This window comes from Pipistrellus kuhlii, unplaced genomic scaffold (genome assembly GCF_014108245.1).
Source record: "Pipistrellus kuhlii isolate mPipKuh1 unplaced genomic scaffold, mPipKuh1.p scaffold_m20_p_12, whole genome shotgun sequence".
NCBI lineage: Eukaryota > Metazoa > Chordata > Mammalia > Chiroptera > Vespertilionidae > Pipistrellus > Pipistrellus kuhlii.
In genome coordinates this window covers 7,034,637-7,052,290 of record NW_023425427.1, presented here as the reverse complement: position 1 = coordinate 7,052,290, position 17,654 = coordinate 7,034,637, and the positions used below count along the sequence as shown (strand labels likewise).

The 17,654-nt window shown below is 43.4% G+C and overlaps 1 protein-coding gene across 11 annotated transcripts in view; it reads right to left on the bottom strand.

Moving 5' to 3' along the window:
- Positions 1-15,120, bottom strand: part of ECPAS (Ecm29 proteasome adaptor and scaffold) — a 93,112-nt gene extending 77,992 nt beyond the window's left edge. For 3 of the 11 annotated variants that reach the window (XM_036433005.2, XM_036433004.2, XM_036433002.2), the window contains exon 1: positions 14,241-14,446. In XM_036433005.2, coding sequence (XP_036288898.1) covers positions 14,241-14,280 — 40 coding nt within the window. In that variant the 5' untranslated portion in view covers positions 14,281-14,446. Of the gene's footprint in view, positions 1-5,159; positions 5,264-14,240; positions 14,449-14,861 lie in introns of those variants that run through there. The other 8 variants (XM_036433001.2, XM_036433003.2, XM_036432996.2 and 5 more) reach the window with 7 other exon arrangements.
- Between the last annotated feature and the right edge of the window lie 2,534 nt (positions 15,121-17,654).

Genomic DNA, 17,654 nt, shown 5'->3' with positions numbered 1-17,654 from the left:
CAGTGCCTACCTATCTGTAAAGAATTACTTTTTGAAGTAATACTAGCTCCAACTTAACAGATGAGGAAAGAGAGCTTAGGATTTGTTGATTACAAAAGTAGCAAGTGGCAGGGCTAGGATTCAAACTTCAGGCAGTCCTACTCCAAACCCAATGTTCTTTCTAGTAGGCTCATTATAGTAAGGTTGAGGCAGAGAATATGGGGGAGATTCTAAGCTTTACCAGACAACTATGTACCACATGACTTTGTACCCTGGCCACAGCCAATGTGGCCACTCAATTCATCCATTCCTCAGGTTCAGATTTGGGACCAAGGAGTCCAGCCTCCCTGAGTGCCTGTACTTAATAAGAGTATGCCAGGAGAGAAATGACATGGGCATCCTCAGCCTATCCTAAGGAGCACAAAATCGGAGAAACTGGTCTGCAGAAATAACAGCACGGAGGTGCAGAGAGAAGCTGGCAGAACTGGATGACTTCCAGTCCTTGGTTCCAAACCTCTCTCGTTTGGAACAGGCCCCTTTGTTTCCACAGACTCCTTGATTCCTTTAATAGTAAGTGCCCTGTTTTTGCTTAAGCCAACTCACAACTGGGTCCAAGTACTAATGGAAGGTCTTAACGGGGAGGAGGGGGGGATAAATTTTTTTTTTAATTGATTTCAGGAGAGAGGAAGAGAGAGGGAGAGGAAAATGGAAATATCAATGATGAGAGAGAATCACCAATCGCCTGCCTCCTGCACACCCCTTACTAGGGATGGAGCCTGCAACCTGAGCATGTGGCCCGTCGAGAAATCTAACCATGACCTCCTAGTTTGTAGGTCAACCACTGAGCCACATCAGCTGGACAAGAAATGTACTTCAATAAAAATACATTAAAAATTAAGCAGTCAACACATGCCTAGGATGAATATCATATCAGAGAGGAAGTCCTTTCTAAGATTCTAGCCTCAAGGGACTTTCTCAACCATTCATCCCATTCATTCCTCAACTGTCATCCAAATTGCAACAGCTTATTAAGCATACTGTATGTTCTCCCAGCCCAACTCTTTTTGTTAACCAGTCCCTCTACTGGGAATACTCTCCCAACCATCTCTTCATCTCCACACATCCAAATCCTCCCTATTCAAAGTCCAACTCAAATCCAAAATGTTCCACACTTACACATCCCATTCTGGCACTATAAACTCCCACAGACCTTTCTACATCTCTCCTGCCACTTATGTAACTGACAAATTTTCCCTTCACTAACCATAACAACTCTTTGAGGTATGACTTGAATCTGACTCCCTCCATCCATCTCCAGAGCTCCCCGGTTGAGAAACAGTGACATAAATTTCTTGGTATCCCAGCATTTAACTCAATGCCTTGCAGAGAGTAGTTGCTCAAATACCTGTTGAATATATGAAATCTTACTTCCTCTACATTAGAAAAGCTACTTAGAAGTTTATACAGGCATAAAGAAAAAAAATAAGTTTATACAGTTAATATCTACAGCAAGGCAACTGGATGAAAAGGGGCCACATACTAAATCTGACAAGCTCAGGGAAGACCTGTATGGTGGACTTACAAACTCAGAGACCTAAAGTAACTTAGCATAATCTGAAATTAAACTTCTTAACTTAAAGCAATTTATGGTGGGTAGTTAATATCCTAGGCTAGAATCTTCCCTGACCAAAGTCAACTTTCACCTTATTTAAGCCTGTTTATTGTCTTTTTGCCCATAACACTAGAGACCTGGTGCACTGATTCATGCATATTGAAAGTAATTAATTAGAAGGTGGTTAGCAGGGCAGGACTGAGTGAATCACCAATGCATTGTATGTAACCTATTAACATCTTATCTTTTAATTGTAATATATAAAATAAGATGCAAAACTGCCATTCTCTGGAGCATTTTCTCAATCTGTTGAGATTTTCTTCCTGGCAATTGTCATCAGTTTAGCTCAAACTCACAAAAATTCTCTACTGGTTTGAATGTTTCTTACATTGACACAATTTATAATACCTGACATCAGAGCCTCTTAGAAAAAGGACTGTATATTTTTCATTCCTATGACAAATGCTTAGAATTCTTTTTTAGAGAAAGAAGATGGAGGAGAATGAGGATAATGAGAAAAATTCCAGAAGGTCTAATTGTGTGGCAGAACTGTTCTGCTCCAAATCAGGAAGGGTACATAGTTACTGCACAGCAGAGATGAGAAAAGAAAAAAGATGGAGGTAGGACGGATCAGTGAACGGGAGGAAAATCAAAGCTCCACAGCAAGGCCTTGCCCCGTGACTCACCGCATCTCTAAGGTTAACTAAATTCCTGAAATGCTTGGAAAGGGGATCATGTGTGTATACCAGTGAGACAGGAAGTTTCATGTCCAAGCTGACCTGGGTGGAACCAACACCATTTTTAGAAGGAAGCCCAGAAGGTAAGAAAAGCGTAAGTAAATTATAGGAAATTCATAAAAACTAGATGTGATGGAGAGAGGATAAATACCTCTGAACTTTTACAATAATCTGCAATTAAGAATAAGGAAGCTTTAGCTGGCATCTAGATTTTGTATGTAATACTCACACTTTTCTGGTAAATAAATCCTGTGAATTATAAACCTAATTAGGTACTAACTGAAAGTTAAAATCCACATATCTATTGATTCCTCTATATCATTTCAATGTACTAAATGCCACTCTAATACTTGGAAAAATCCTAATGAGGTCAACAGGATACTTCTTGAGGAATTAATGTTTAGAACTGTAATCTCTACTCCTTAATTTTGTTTTTTTTTTTAATTTTTTTTGTTAATTTGTCTTTAACCTTCACTAGGAATATATTTTCATTGATTTTAGAGGGAGAGAGAGGAGAGAGAAACATCAATTGGTTGCCTCCTTTACGCACCCCAACCAGAAATCAAACCCACAACCTGGGTACATGCCCTGAAACCACTACCCGTTTTGGTGGTATATAGTAGGCACGCAACTGAGCCACACCAGCCAGGGCTACTCCTTCCTTTTTAAATACAGGATTGTTCCCTCCCCCACCTTTTTAAAAGGAAATCGGTAAGTGCAAATGAACTTAAAAAGGGGAATGTCAGGAAATCTAGCAATAACAAATATATTAAGTCAGAGGTGGAGAGAGGATCAATTCCAAGAAAGAGACAACCCATCATAGTTCCTGCAGGAGTTGCCTCCCTCTAGCCAGGGCAGTCCAAGGGGGTGGTAAATAACAGGCAATGAGACCCTGAGCAAGAGATTCCTTACAGTCCCTGCTTGCACCCCTCCCAATCAGAAATATGGCAATCGACAGACCATCTTCCTGTGCCCTAGCCTACCAGTCTTAGGCAGATATTCCCAGGGCCCTGGCAGATACTCCAATATGGAAACCCCTGCATCAGGGCACACGTGACTAAATTCTAAGCAAGGAAGGGGAGTCTTTCTTCTCCTGCCACTTCAGTAATCCTAGCCATCTACATATGATGTCAGGCTACTTTAAGCCCCCTTCCAACCAACCCAGCATAGCCCATAGCAAGACCATTCCTCCCTGCTCACACCCCCCATTCTGTACTGCCCCCTCCTCCCCTAACACACACACACAGAGGAAGGGAAGAAGTCAGATTGCTAGCTAGGCAGAGTTGGACCAAGTAATGAGACAGCAACCTGCATCTGTATTCTAAATTTAATAAATAGCTGCCAGACCCCAGATGCACTGACGTCCACAAACATTCCCACCTCCCAAGGAGGCCCTTTCCTCAGAGACAGTAGCTGGCAGATACCCAGTTAGAAATCAGTGTTAGTAAACTGATGAGCAGAGAGATTAGCTTATGAAAGCTGGCTCAGAGAGGTAATATATACTATGCAAGAGTTCAGACTGCATAAAAGTCAAATATGATAGTTAAGATCCAGCTAATTACTTGCAGTGTTTCCCAAAGTGTGGTACGTGTACCCCCAGGGGTACAGGAAGAATTTGGTGGGGGTACGCGTTGCACCAGAGTTTGGTGGGGATATACACTGCACCGTGCTTAGCTGCGCCTAATTCTTCGTTCTCATGAGTATGAGGGGTACTCAGCGTTACGAAAATTATAGAAGGGGTACACAGATGTCAAAAGTTTGTGAAACACTGACTTAGGCCAATGCTCATTTTGATGTGTAAACTTTAGAATGTTCTTTATTTAAATCCCAGCATTTGTGGTTTGACCTGCTTGCCTTCACTTAAATGACATTAACACATCTATTATAGGCCCAAAACCTTTAAGAGAGAAGGAATATAAGAGTGAATAAACAATGTCCTCCTCATTTATCTTCTAAACAATTCAATTCTAAACAATTCCTTCAACCGCCCAATTTTCTATTTCTCTGTGATGGAATGAAGATATGTAAAATAACAAAAGTTGTACCAATGCTGAACTCTGGTTTATAAAATATTTCATTCGTTGCATCCCTCAAAACTCCAACTAAATTAATTAAGGCATCATACATCACCAACAGCAATATTCATACTGAAAAACAGAATGCACTGGGGGAGGAGGAACCCAATAGTTAAATTAGAAGATAGCAACAAAAATGCACCCTTGGATTGAAGCTACAAAATCCCAGTCACTTATAATATATTCAGCCCATGACATCTGAGAATTACAATCTGAATTTCCAGTTTCAATCAAAGGACCATCCAATATCATCCAAGAGTGAAACTGACACCATACTCTTGTTCAGTCTCAGAATGAAGTAGAATCAAGTGGCTTTTCCATCACAGTGCATGTCAAAATGGCAGAATTAGCACTATCCAATTACCAAAATAATACCTCTGTCAATACCTTTTTTCACAAACAAAACAATTCCAAGAAGACATTCGTGGAGCAAGTAAAATCATTTTTGTGGTTGTGTCAGACAATGCTTCTTGCAACATTAACACTCTGCCTTTACTTGTGCTAAGTAACATCTTAAAGTTTCATCTTCTTATCTTTCTTGCTAATTTTTCGAACTTATGTTTACATGAAGACAGAGAATAGAGCTTCAGGTCTATAGAAACTAATATGAACTAAACTGATTCTCTCAGGATAGCTAGAAAAGGAGAAAAGCCCATGAAGATCTAGAGGGGTAACTGATGCTTGATAACCAATGCATTTTTAAATTCTGCTACCAAAAAAAAAATGCATACATCCTAAAAAACTAAATCTACTAACCTCTACAATCAATGTGATACATGGTTTATCCAGTCTTGACAAAAATCCTCTGGATCACCAAGGGTATGTTCATCCACTCGTACATATGCAATTGTATAAAGAATCTATTATTTAGAACACCGGGAAAAAAAAACAATTAAAAGATTTATACTTACAGCTACCATTTTTTTTTATTATTTTGATTATTTATCGATTTGAGAGAGAGAGGAAAGGAGAGAGGGAGGGAGAGAAAGAGAAACACAGATTTGTTGTTCCACTTATTTATGTTATACATTCATTGGTTAATTCTTTTATGTGTCCTTTCCTGGGAATGAACCGCACGCAACCTTGGCATATCAGGATGATGCTCTAACCAACTGAGCTACCCAACCAGGACCATAGATACCATGTTTTTTAAAAAAGCATTTTTCATTTCTATGCTAAGATTCCCTAACTGAGGCCCATAGTGATTACCAAATTGGAAAAAGAATAAGAAATGAACTCTATAAATAAAATTTATTATGTAGAATATGCTAATAATTTAAAATTACACTGGTAATTTATTGAAGACTAAAAAACTCTTAATACCAACATAACATATATATTAGCATATATCTGCATATGTATATATCATAAACACACAAAACCTTACATTAAAATTAAAAGTATCTGAAACATACAATCATTTTATAAGAAAAATATTAATATGTAGGCACATGCTATTAGCACATTTTAACTGAGAATGTAACAGTCATAACTCTGGGAACCTTTGCCCTCTCTCAGAACTCCTAATGCCCTTCCCTGATTCTTCTTTGTCTTTTTCTCCCCCCTATATACTATATACATAGCCCCCAAACAGCTGTCCTTTCCCATGACTCCACCATCATTCCTACTCTTCCCCAAGCTTCAAAGCTAAAGTTCTCACACACCTACAATCCACTTGCCTAGCACTGTGCCAAGTTCTTAGCATGCATTCTCTTACCATTCTTATAACAACCCTGTGAAATAGGTTTTGTTATTTTCCCATTTTACAGATGAGAAAACCAAGACCCAGAAGTTAAGTCCCTTGTTTAGGACATTAACTGCAAAGTGGCAGAGCCAGGAATCAAAGCCAGCTCTGACTTCAATGCCAGACAGTTTAAGCCGCTATCCAAAACAGTCTCCCTCAACAACTCAACATGGGTCCCTCAATTACCCAATCATTCATTTAACAAATAATTTATTTGTTGAACACAAATCTGTTCCATTTTCTACTTCTACCTCCCTACATCTGTCTAGAGACTACACTCCCCCCATCCCTCTCACCTTTCAGGTAGATTCTCGGAATTATCTCTAACTCCTTCCTCTCCTGAATAACCTTCATCTACTTAACCAGTAATTTCTGCCTATTTTAGAGATTCTAGATTATATTACCTCCTTGCCAATTCAGACCATAAATTTCCTTTCCTTGGCCACTGTAATACCATCCTAATTAGTCTTTGCTGCTTGTGTTCTCCGGATCTTTGTAATCAATGTCACACCACTGCCACCTGTGATCCTTATAAAACAAATCTACTCATGTTACAACCCCTGCTTAAAAGCCTTTGATGGCTCTCCACTGTCTATAGAACAAAGTCCAAACTAGTTGCATTGACATTCCTATATGAACTGGCCTCAACCTATCTTCCCAGCTTCATCTCCTATTGCTCCCTCCTGAAGATAGCAATAATTTATAAGAGCTTAATTGTTTATACAGTGCACTTTCATGTACATTAATCCTAATAGCACTATGAGTATTTCTATTTATCCCAATTTTATGATAAAGAAACTAAGACTTACAAAGGTAAGATAATTTGCCCAACATCCCAAATAATAAAAGGCAGAAAAGGCCAAATCTCAAATTCCAAATCTTATCTCCTTCCCAGTACTTCATGCAGCCATAGCAACCCCATTCCAGCATATGAGACTTACTCAAACTTTCTTGAAAAGACACATTATTTTCCAACCTCTGTCTTGAGCTCAAGCTACTGTTCCCTTAGGATGGAATACTAGTATCATTTTTTGCCGATTTCAAAGAACTATTAGGCATTTTCCATATCATACTTCACCTTAGTACTTATCCTATCTAATAAAGAGGGAATATGCAAATTGACCATCACACCATCACAAATCTGGCAGAGCCCGAAGTAGAGCCGGGTTTTTCGTAACACAAGATGGCTGCACACATAGCAGAGCCCGAATTCCTTAAGGAGCCTTAAAGAGCAATCAGCAGGGACCTGAGGCTGCACGCCTCTGCCTGGTGGGGCTTGACAGGGAACATCAAGCCGCGCCCTCTGCCCCAGCTCTGGGCCAGAGGACCTGAATTCGCACCCCCCAACCCAGCTTGTCAGGGGGGACCTGAGGCTGTGCTCGGTGCCAGGCAGATCTCACACAATGGGGGTGGGGCCCGCCGTATCTGGTTCTCACGCGTTTTCAAGGTGCACGCATGTGGGCAGGGACTTGGCTCTGGGTCCCAAGGCCCGCCCCAGACTCTGACAGGAGGAAGATTTTCATATACATTTTACTAATTTTCTTTCATCTCTGACATTTCTATTATAGAGAAAGGACAAATAGCAATATTAAAATATTTTCTCTAAATAATTCTCTTTTAATGTGTGCACAAATTTCGTGCCCAGGGCCACTAGTATTTACATATAAATCTATCTCTACATTGAATTCTAAGGCCTCCAAGGAGTGCCAGTAAGTCACTCAGTTTTAAAGTCTGTTTACTGAACTGATAAACATGTGGGAAAAACAAGCCATATAAGGTGGCAAGTATCAAGGCAGTGACTGGTCAGACCTGAAACCAGTGATTGGATCAGACCATCTGGAACAGTGGTCACCAACCAGTGGACTATGGACCACTGGTGGTCCACGAGGTCCTAAAAGTTGTCAACTGCTAAACTGGAGCAAAATGGATCAGACCATCTCAGCTACTGGCAGTGACTACAATTTTAGCATCTTCTGAACAAGGCCGAATGCCCTAGTGCCAACAATTCTCACCAACATTGGCCTTTATTAAATACTAGAGGCCTGGTGCATGAATTCCTGTATGGGGGGGAGGGGGCGTTCCAGCTGGCCTGTCCCAATAAGGCCAATCGGGCCAGGCTGGCTGGGAGGAGCAGCTGCAGGTGTTGGCTGACCGGCCTGCCCCTTGGTCAAACTCCCAGTCGAGGGGATAATTTGCATATTAGCCTTTTATTATATAGGATTACAGTTTATTGAAAGCATAATGAAAAACAATAGGACGAAATTGAAAGATTAGAAGTTGGTAAAAAAAAAAATAATAAATTCACAGAAATATTATTTTCAATTTTAACATTTCTATTTGATTAAGTAACCAAAATTTCATGATACAGGCTTGCTTTAGCTTTTTACCAAAGATCAATTCAATTGCACGTATGGCTGCCATTAAAGGTACCATCTCAGTATGCCGAAAGAATCCCATTCACCTACACAGCTTACCATGGCTCATTCTCTAAAAGGCACTAGGATTCCTAGCACTGGCAAAAAGACTCTCTTAGAAGGTATTCGACATGCTGATTATCTGACCAACTTTTGCAACTGAAGTTTCCCATGGCTGTGTCAAATGGTCAAATATATTGAATAGTATTAGTGTGCCTTAAGATTACAGGTTGTTACTCCTCCATGCATTGTCTTTATCCCAATGAAGATCAGATACCGAGAATGCCTTATCATTTTAAAGTCCAGAATATGAAATCACTAAACAGCTGACCAGGTGAAAAGTCTCAAGTGCTTCCTTCTTTCTGTTAGAAATTTCCATACCCACTGCCAAACATAACTATACAGTTAACTTTTCCATGAACTGGCAGAGGATTTTACAAGAATAACTAACCCACATGCTCTGTGCTAAAGTTCATTTCATTCCAAATGTTATATAAAGAAAGAAAACTAAAGACAATACGGTAACCTTAAGAAATTTACAAATTAAATTTCAGAACTGCCTTTGTCAGAACTAACTGTTCTTTATTTTGGCATCTTACCTCAAAACTATGTTGTATTCGATATACATCAGAATGCTGCCACATTTTACACACTAAAGATTTATTCCAGAAGCTAGCAAGATATGGGAGGGAAAGCCATGTTGGTCTTGTTATAAACTGTATTATTTTCCCTTTTGAATAGAGTAAATACAGTGGTAGAGCAGAAATAACAAACATAGGAATCAGAGAATCTTGAGTTCAAGCCATGACTGTAAAACGAGGGAAGCTCCACCAGAGAAAATACCCTATTTCCCCGAAAATACGACAGTTTCTTATATTAATTTTTTCTCCCAAAGTTGCGCTAGGTCTTATTTTCGGAGGATGTCTTATTTTCGGGGAAACACGGTAGAAGCACCAAATTCACAGGGACACTGCTGCACGGCTCTATCAGTTAACACGTACAAAGCGATCAGAACACATGGTTAGGCCTTGAAACATCAGCTTTACTATGAATCCATTACAATACCTGACTCAAAGTGACAATTAATGATATTTGTGAAAACAAATTCTAACAAATCCCAACTCAGGATCATATCTTTTTTTTTTAAATATATTTCATTGATTTTTTTATAGAGAGGGAGAGGGATAGAAAGTTAGAAACATCGATGAGAGCTGCCTCCTGCACACTCCTTACTGGGGATGTGCCCGCAACCAAGGCACATGCCCTTAACCGGAATTGAACCTGGAACCCTTCAGTCCGCAGGCCAACGGTCTACCCACTGAGCCAAACTGGTTTCGGCAGGATCATACCTTTTGCTAACCCTCATAACATCAATGATACTACTCCAAAAAAATAAAGTAAAATAAGACAACCCTAATCCTGCTTCTCAGGAGCTCCTGAAAAGTGAGGTGGCAAATACACTTGAAAGCAAGGATAGATTTAACTTAAACATGTATATCACTTCAAATGTAAAGGTAAAAAATGGAAACTGTGTTATCACAGCTATCCATCTCTAAATAGCAGGCCTGGGAAATACAGATGATAATATTGCTTTAGCATTATAATACATTTTGGCACTTAGTTATGTCATTTATATGGATTTCTCCTCTTTCTTCTCAACAGTATTATATTTCTCTTGTATCCCTACAGCAATGTTAAATAGCCATCAAACAGCTGAATTAAAGTAACATTTTGCAGAGAATTTAGCAAAGCATCTGACTTGATGTTTTCATCAGCAGGAACACTCTAACTGCGGTGCACACAAGTAATTCAGCCTGAAGACTGGTTATGAGCGCACACTGGCGTCTGTCACCTGGGATCCAACTCTACCACTGACTAGCTGCGGGAGCTAGGAGCCTAAAGCCTGTTTTCCATTCCATAAAACAGCCATAATTTTACCTACCTCTTAGGATTATTTTGACAACTGAAAAATATATACAAAGCATAACAATGCTAGTGCTGAAATATTTAGGAGGAAGTGTACTGATGCCTCCAATTTACATTGAAATGCATCAAAAAGTGGATCCATAATGCCACTGAGCTGTACACTAAAAACATAGTTAAAATGATTAATTTTATGGTATATGTATCTTACCACAATCTTTTTTAATAAAAAAAATAATTAAAATTGTAAACATAGATTGAAAGACGGACAGACAGGTGATAGGACTAGTAAAATATCAAATGTAGAACCTGAGTAGGGGTATCTGAATGCTTATCTTCAACTTTTCTGTATATTTGAAGATTTTTACAATAAGCTATTAGGGAAAAATAATGCTAGCATGTTGTAGTTTGCTTTTATCATCATCTACTAGTCAGAAACAATAGCCAGTAGATATTCAGATACTTAGCTCCTTTTTTTATGGCATAATTTATAAAAGCACCTTTGTGCCAGCCATCTATTCTTTTATTATAGTCATTCTGAAATAGTAGTTTATTTGAAACTTATTAAATAGTATATATGTGTGTGACTTCAAGTTAAATTATTCTAAGGTGCCAACTGCCAAGTGTTTAATCTTTCCTGAAGAAATGCAGAAATCAAATCAACAGACATCTGTGATCGATGATTGATAATTTAACTAAACAAAACATTGGAAAAGCAAGATTGGAACTATTTGTTCTTAACTTTTCCAATAGCTGCTGATAAAGCCAAAAAAATCCTTAATTAGAAGTATAAGTACTATCGAGACTCTACCAGGTACCTGAAGTACAAACACATCAGCCACTTCAGAATGATATCCATCTCCGCCCTGGCCAGTGTGGTTCAGTTGGCTGGAGAGCATCGTCTGGCACACAGAAAGGTGGAAGTTTCTACTACCAGTCAGGGCACATACCCAGGTTGCGGGTTTGATCCCTGGTCCAGACATGTGCAAATGTTTCTCACATTGATGTTTCTCTCTCTTTCTCCCCCTTCTTCTCAGGCTAAAATGATATCCACTTCTTCTAGTTTTGTTTCCCATTCCAACTAGTACTTCAGATTTTATCTTGTTTATTGGTACAATAGAAATAAATATCAAGCAGTATCAAAATTTTTAATGTCAGACCACCTCATACCCATAAAAAATACAGAGACCTGCCCTGGCCTATGTGGCTCAGTGGTTGGCTGAGCACTGTCCCACACACAGCAAGGTCTCTGATTTGTTTCCCAGTCAGGGCAAATACCCAGGATGCAGGATCGATCCCAGGTCAGGGTGCTTATGATAGGCAACCAATAGATATTTCTTTCTCTCTCTCTCTAAAAATCGATAAAAAGACATATCCTCAGGTGAGGATTTTTTTTTTTTTTAAATACAGAATTAAAGTGTTGGAAAGGACATGGCAAAACTGTATCGCTTCTGTACTGATAGTGGGAACATAAAATGAATGGTACAGCCACTGTGGAAAACAGCATGATGATTCCTCATAAAATTAAAATATGCCTGGCCAGCCATTGTGACTCAATGGTTGAGCGAGAACCTAAGAACCAGGTTGAACCAAGAGGTTACTGTTGATTCCAAGTCAGGGCACATGCCCAGGTTGCAGGTTCATTCCCCAATGTGGGGCCTGCAGGAGGCAGCCGATCAATGATTCTTTCTCATCATTGCTGTTTCTATGTCTCTCTCTCTCTCTCCATTTCTCTCTTAAATAAAATATTTATTTTTATACATATAAAATATGCATTTTTTAAATAAAAATAGAATTACCATATGATCCAACAACCCCATTCTTAGGTAAATACCAAAAGAATTGAAAATAGGATCTCAGAGTTATTGGTACACCTATGTTCATAGCAGCACTATTCATAATCACTAGAACATACAAGCAACCCAAGTTTCCACTGACATGAAATGGATGAGAAAATGTGACATACACATACAGCGGAATATCATTCAGCCTTAAAAGGGAAGAAAAATTCTGTCATATGCCTTAACATGGATGAACCTTGAGGACTTGATGCTAAGTGAAATAAGCAAGTCACAAAGAGGCAAATCCTGTATGACTCCTCTTACACGAGATACATGGGGTAGTCAAAATCAGAGACAAAAAGTAGAATGGTGGTTGCCAGGGGCTGAGAGGAGTTAGGGTTCAATGTATGTGGGACTTCAGTTTTGCAAGATAAATTGAGCTCTGAAGAGTCTGGTGGTGATTGCAGAACAAAATGTCTGTACTTAATATTACTGAATTGTATATTTAATGGTGATGATGGTAAATTTTATTATGTGTATTTTACCACAATAACAAAAAACGGAAGGAAAAAAAAATCAGGGAACTAGTCTCCCCAGAAGTCCTGGTTGGTGCTCCAGCTTGGAACTGACAGACAAGCAAGCAACCCAGTGGCTCTCAGCCCCTGGTCTACCTCTAACCTCTCCGTCCTGCCCAGGGTCACACTGATTGTTTATCTCAGCTTCAAAGGGAGCCGACACTCCTCCTGCTACACCAGTTCTGTGTTAAGACAGCAGAGGAACTTAATCTCTCTAAGTCTGCCTCCTCTTTTAAAACAAGGATAATTCCTACCTACCTGCTTCATAGCGTTGCAATGAGGGCAAAAATGAGATCATGCACATAAAACCACCTTTAAACTGCCAAGCACCAAAGAAATAAGAATTATGTTTGCAAACGACTTTCATGGGGAAAAATTCAGAAGGGGCTTACACCACAGCAGAAACGTCACCACGCTTGGGACAGACACCTCACCCCAGGCTTCTTCATTTCCACACGTAAAACTCGCAGGCATCCCTAAAAATAACACCTCCGTGTTTGTCATTACCTGAAGGGCGGCCTTGAGGAGCCAAACAAACCGAAAGCATTCATCTTAACCACCCCAAACGCGATCAGAAGTCATCTCACGCGTCCTGACCTAGACAAACTCCATCTGTGTGACCCCCCGCGTGGGCCTGCACGCCCCGGGACTACACTTCCCACAAGGCACCGGGGCGAGCCCGGGCGGCGGGCGTGGCGGCCTGGAATTCGGGGTGACCACCGCTCGCTCTCGGGATCGAGGATCGCCGGCGCCCTGGAAAATGGCAACGTTTCAGGTCGAGGGCGCACTGGCTCTCCCTTCCGAAAGCGCTGTCACCCCGCGGTGTCTCCGGCCGGCCGGCCACCGCCGCCGCCGCCCTCTCGGCTCTCCCGTCCTTCCTGCTCCACCTGAGGGTCACCGCGGGCTCCGGGCCTCGCCGCGGGCTCCTGGGGTCTCCCAGGAAGGAGGCAGCATCGTGTCCCCCTCCCCGAAAGCGCTGTGTCTCACCCTCGCTCAACAGTTGGGGGGTCGGGGAGCGAGGCACCAGCGGGGTCAGACGTCGGGACTGGCTGACATGACCCGTCACCCCGGGGCTCCGGCTGGTCCGCCCGCCCGGGCACCGCGGGGCAGGGGGCGCCCGGCAGGCTCCCCCATCCCCCCAGCCGGGGCGGATCGCGGGGCAGAGGCGGCTCCGCCTGGGGCTCCGGTTTCAATTTCGCAACGTGACGGTGCAAACCTGAGGCCTACACACGCCGGCGGCCGCGGCCGGTCCGCCCCGCCCGCCCGCCAGGCCCGGGCGCCCCAGCCCCCTGCATGCCGGGCCCGCCGCCTGCCCACCGGCCCGAGCCCAGGCCCCCGCCCGCCCTCCGCCCTCCGGCCCCGGCCCCCGCTCTCGGCCGCAGGCTCGCCGCGGCACTTACTCAGCTCGTCCTGGGAGGCGGAGGCGGCGGCCGCAGCCATGTTGCGCCGCGGCGGGAGGGAGGGAGGGGCCGGAGGGGGAGCGCGCGGCCGGGCGGCGCGGGGGGCTCGCGGCTCCGCGGGGCCGCAGCGCCCCGGGGCCGCCTCAGGTCGTCCGGTGGCGGGCCGCGCGGCGCCCACGAGGCCCGCCCGCCCCCGCCGCCTGCGTCCTCCTCCCCGCGCGAGGCGCCCTCGCCGCCGTCCCACCGCGAGGTCGCGACCGCGGGCGCCCTCGCAGCCTCGCGCCCCTGCGGAGCCGCCGCCGCCGTCCGTCGGCCGAGTCCGGAGCGCCCGGCGCCGCGCTCGCCCGGCTCACGCCGGCTTTATATTTAGAAAGAGCTGAGCCATCCTCCCAGCGGCCCCCCCGCCGCGCGCCGCCCGCCCGCGCTCGCTCGCTCGCTCGCTCGCTCGCTCGCTCGCTCGCTCGCGGCTCGTCCTGCCCACCTGCCGCCGCCCGCCCGCCCCGCGCGCCGGAGCCGCAGCCGCAGCCGCAGCCGGAGCCGGCCCGGGAGCGCTCCCCGCGCCGACCCGGCACGCGGCGGCCCGCCCCGGCCGTCCCCCCGCGCCCGCAGCGGGCCTCTGACCTGAGTCCGAGCCGGTCTCCATGCCGGAGAGGCGGCGCTCGGCCCCCGAAGCGAGGGGCGTTCGGCGGACTCTGCCCCGAGCACCGCTCGCTGCCGCCCGCGAGGGGCTCCTCCGAGCGCGGGCCCCGCGCTCCGGCAACGGGGAGGGTAGGGGGGGAGCCTCGGAGCGGGGCCCGAGCCGCCTTTCGGAAGCGCCGCGGCTGTCACGTCGCCGGCCCCTGCCTGGAGGAACACGCCTGTCCGGAGCGGAGACGTGGACTCGGGGAAGGGGAGCCGGGCGCGGAGTCGGCGGCGGGAGGAAGCCCCGCCCTGCGCCTCGCGCCGAACTTCTCGGCCCCGGCGCCCGGCGCTGACTCAGTCCCCAGCGAGCCCGGCCCGCGGCCGCCCCGGCCCGGCTCCCCGGCCCCTTCCCCCTGAGGCGCTGTCAGTGCAGGAGCGAGGGCCCCCGAGGGAAGGGGAGTCAATAAACCCTAACCGATTTTTTAAAGTTCAAACTCAAGTGCGTGTGTGTGTGTGTGTGTGTGTATACACATATATATGCTATGTTTTAAAATGTGTGTATTGTAATCCCTACGTTCCTTTTGGTGACCCGAGTCATTTACTTTTTGATTTACCAATTTTCACGTATACCTTCAGTTTGTCTGTGAGGTCATGTACTTGGGGGGGAGGGGGGGAAACCCTTGCAAAATGGAATTCCAATTAAGGGGTTGCATAATTGCAGTGATTTAAGTGATGGTATACTGTCGTAACAAATTAGGTACAAGATCAGATACATTTTTTTAGTAAGAGGAAGAAATCAAGATTGTAAATGGAGTAAAACTGCATTTGTTCCTAAAAGTCTGGACATCTATAAAGCCCTAGTTAATGTCCAGAAAGTTGGAATATCATTAAAAAAATGTGAAAGCCCTTTCTTTCCCTCACCTCACTTGGCAGGGAAAATGACAGTTAACAGGTACAGCTGAGTGCACATCCTGCAAGGGCTTGTCTCTGAACACACGTATGTGCAGCCCCAAATAGGACTTGGGTGGGTAGGGGATTCACAATCATAATAAAGTTCTGGTCAATATTTTCCCCCAATAAGCATTCTTCCATGTTAATTCAAAGAGCTGTACACCACCACACTTTTTGGTCATGACTTCATAGTACATTAAATTAACCAATCCCTTTTTTGGAGGACATTTTGGCTCTTTCGTTTGTTGTTGACACAGTCTATCACAATAAACTATTTTCAAAGAAAACAATATTGAAATATATAAAGTAAAGGTTGTCCCCTACCTCCCTGCCCACCATCCCCTCATCCCTAGAAATAAATCCTTTTCTGACTATTTCTATGAATATATAAAGTGGCTGCACCAAGGACTGGTTTGGGGAGACTGACTTTCCACAACCTCACATAGATCCTTCTAAAAAAAAGATCCTTTTAAAAAATAGAGAACCTAAGTTAAAAAAAAAAAAAAAAGTTAGGCAAGTTTTCTTTCAAACAAAATCAGCTAGCAACTTATAAGTTCCTCCTACATAGAAATTCCAGAGTCCGTGTGTATGCAAATTATATATGTGTGTACACAGATTTTTGTTTTGACAAAAATGAAATCATACTACACATATTATGAAACTTTATCTTTTCACCGAACAACATATCACAATTGTCCTTTCCTATCAGTAATGATAACAGTAGCTAAAACTAATGAGTCGGGCACTGTTTAAAGTGTTTTACTTGGATGAAATAATTTAATCTTCGTAACAATCTTATGAAGTAGGGATTTTATGACACAGCTGGTTGAAGAACGTATCAAAAGTGCCACGACTAGATGCCCAGCTAATGTGGCTCAATGGTTGAGTGTCAACCTATGAACCAGAAGGTCACAGTTCATTTAGATTCCCAGTCAGGCCTGGGTTACCAGTTTGCTTGCTTAGTCCCCAGTAAGGGGCCTGCAGGAGGCAGCCAATTAATGACTCTCATCATTAATGTTTCTATCTCTCTCTTCCTCTCTGAAATCTGTTTTGTTTTTTTTTAAAAGTACCACAGCTGGAAAGTGGTGGAGAGAGTATTTGAACCCTGGCAGTGTGGATCCTGTATGTCAGAACTATTCCTTCTTTTAAATGGCTGCATACTAAATGCATGACAAAATTTATTTAATCATTCCTTTACAATGAGTATTTAGATTGTCTATAATTTTTTATTATTGCAAACAAGGCTACTGTAAAACTTTCTTATACATATATCTTTATGAAGTCACACATTTCTATATGTGAAATTGTCAGGCAAAAACAACTTACTACAGATAGTAGTAGTTAATAGCTGCTTACAATGGTGCTTACAATTCTGGTGGCATTATTATACTTCTAGCTTTTTTTTAATAGTTGCTTCTCCCTTCAAATTACTTATAGTTTATTCTTCCCATTACATAGCTTCATCTTTTTTGTTTGTTTGTTTTATTTTTATTGATTTCAGAGAAGAAAGGAGAGGGAGAGAGAGAGAGATAGCAACATCAATGATGAGAGAGAATCATTGATCAGCTGCCCCCTACATGCCCCACCCTGGGGATTGAGCCCGCAACCCAGATATGCCCGGACTGGGAATCAAACCATGACCTCCTGGTTCATAGGTCAACACTCAACCACTGAGCCACACCAGCTGGGCATAGCTTCATCTTCTTACTACACACTTTTGTTTTGAGTCATGGCCTTGAGATCCTTCCTATCTAGAATTTACTTCAACATTTAAAAACTGATAAGAAAGCATTGGAGTAAGGGAGGGGATGAATAGGGGACAGAGAAGAAACCACTGAGAAA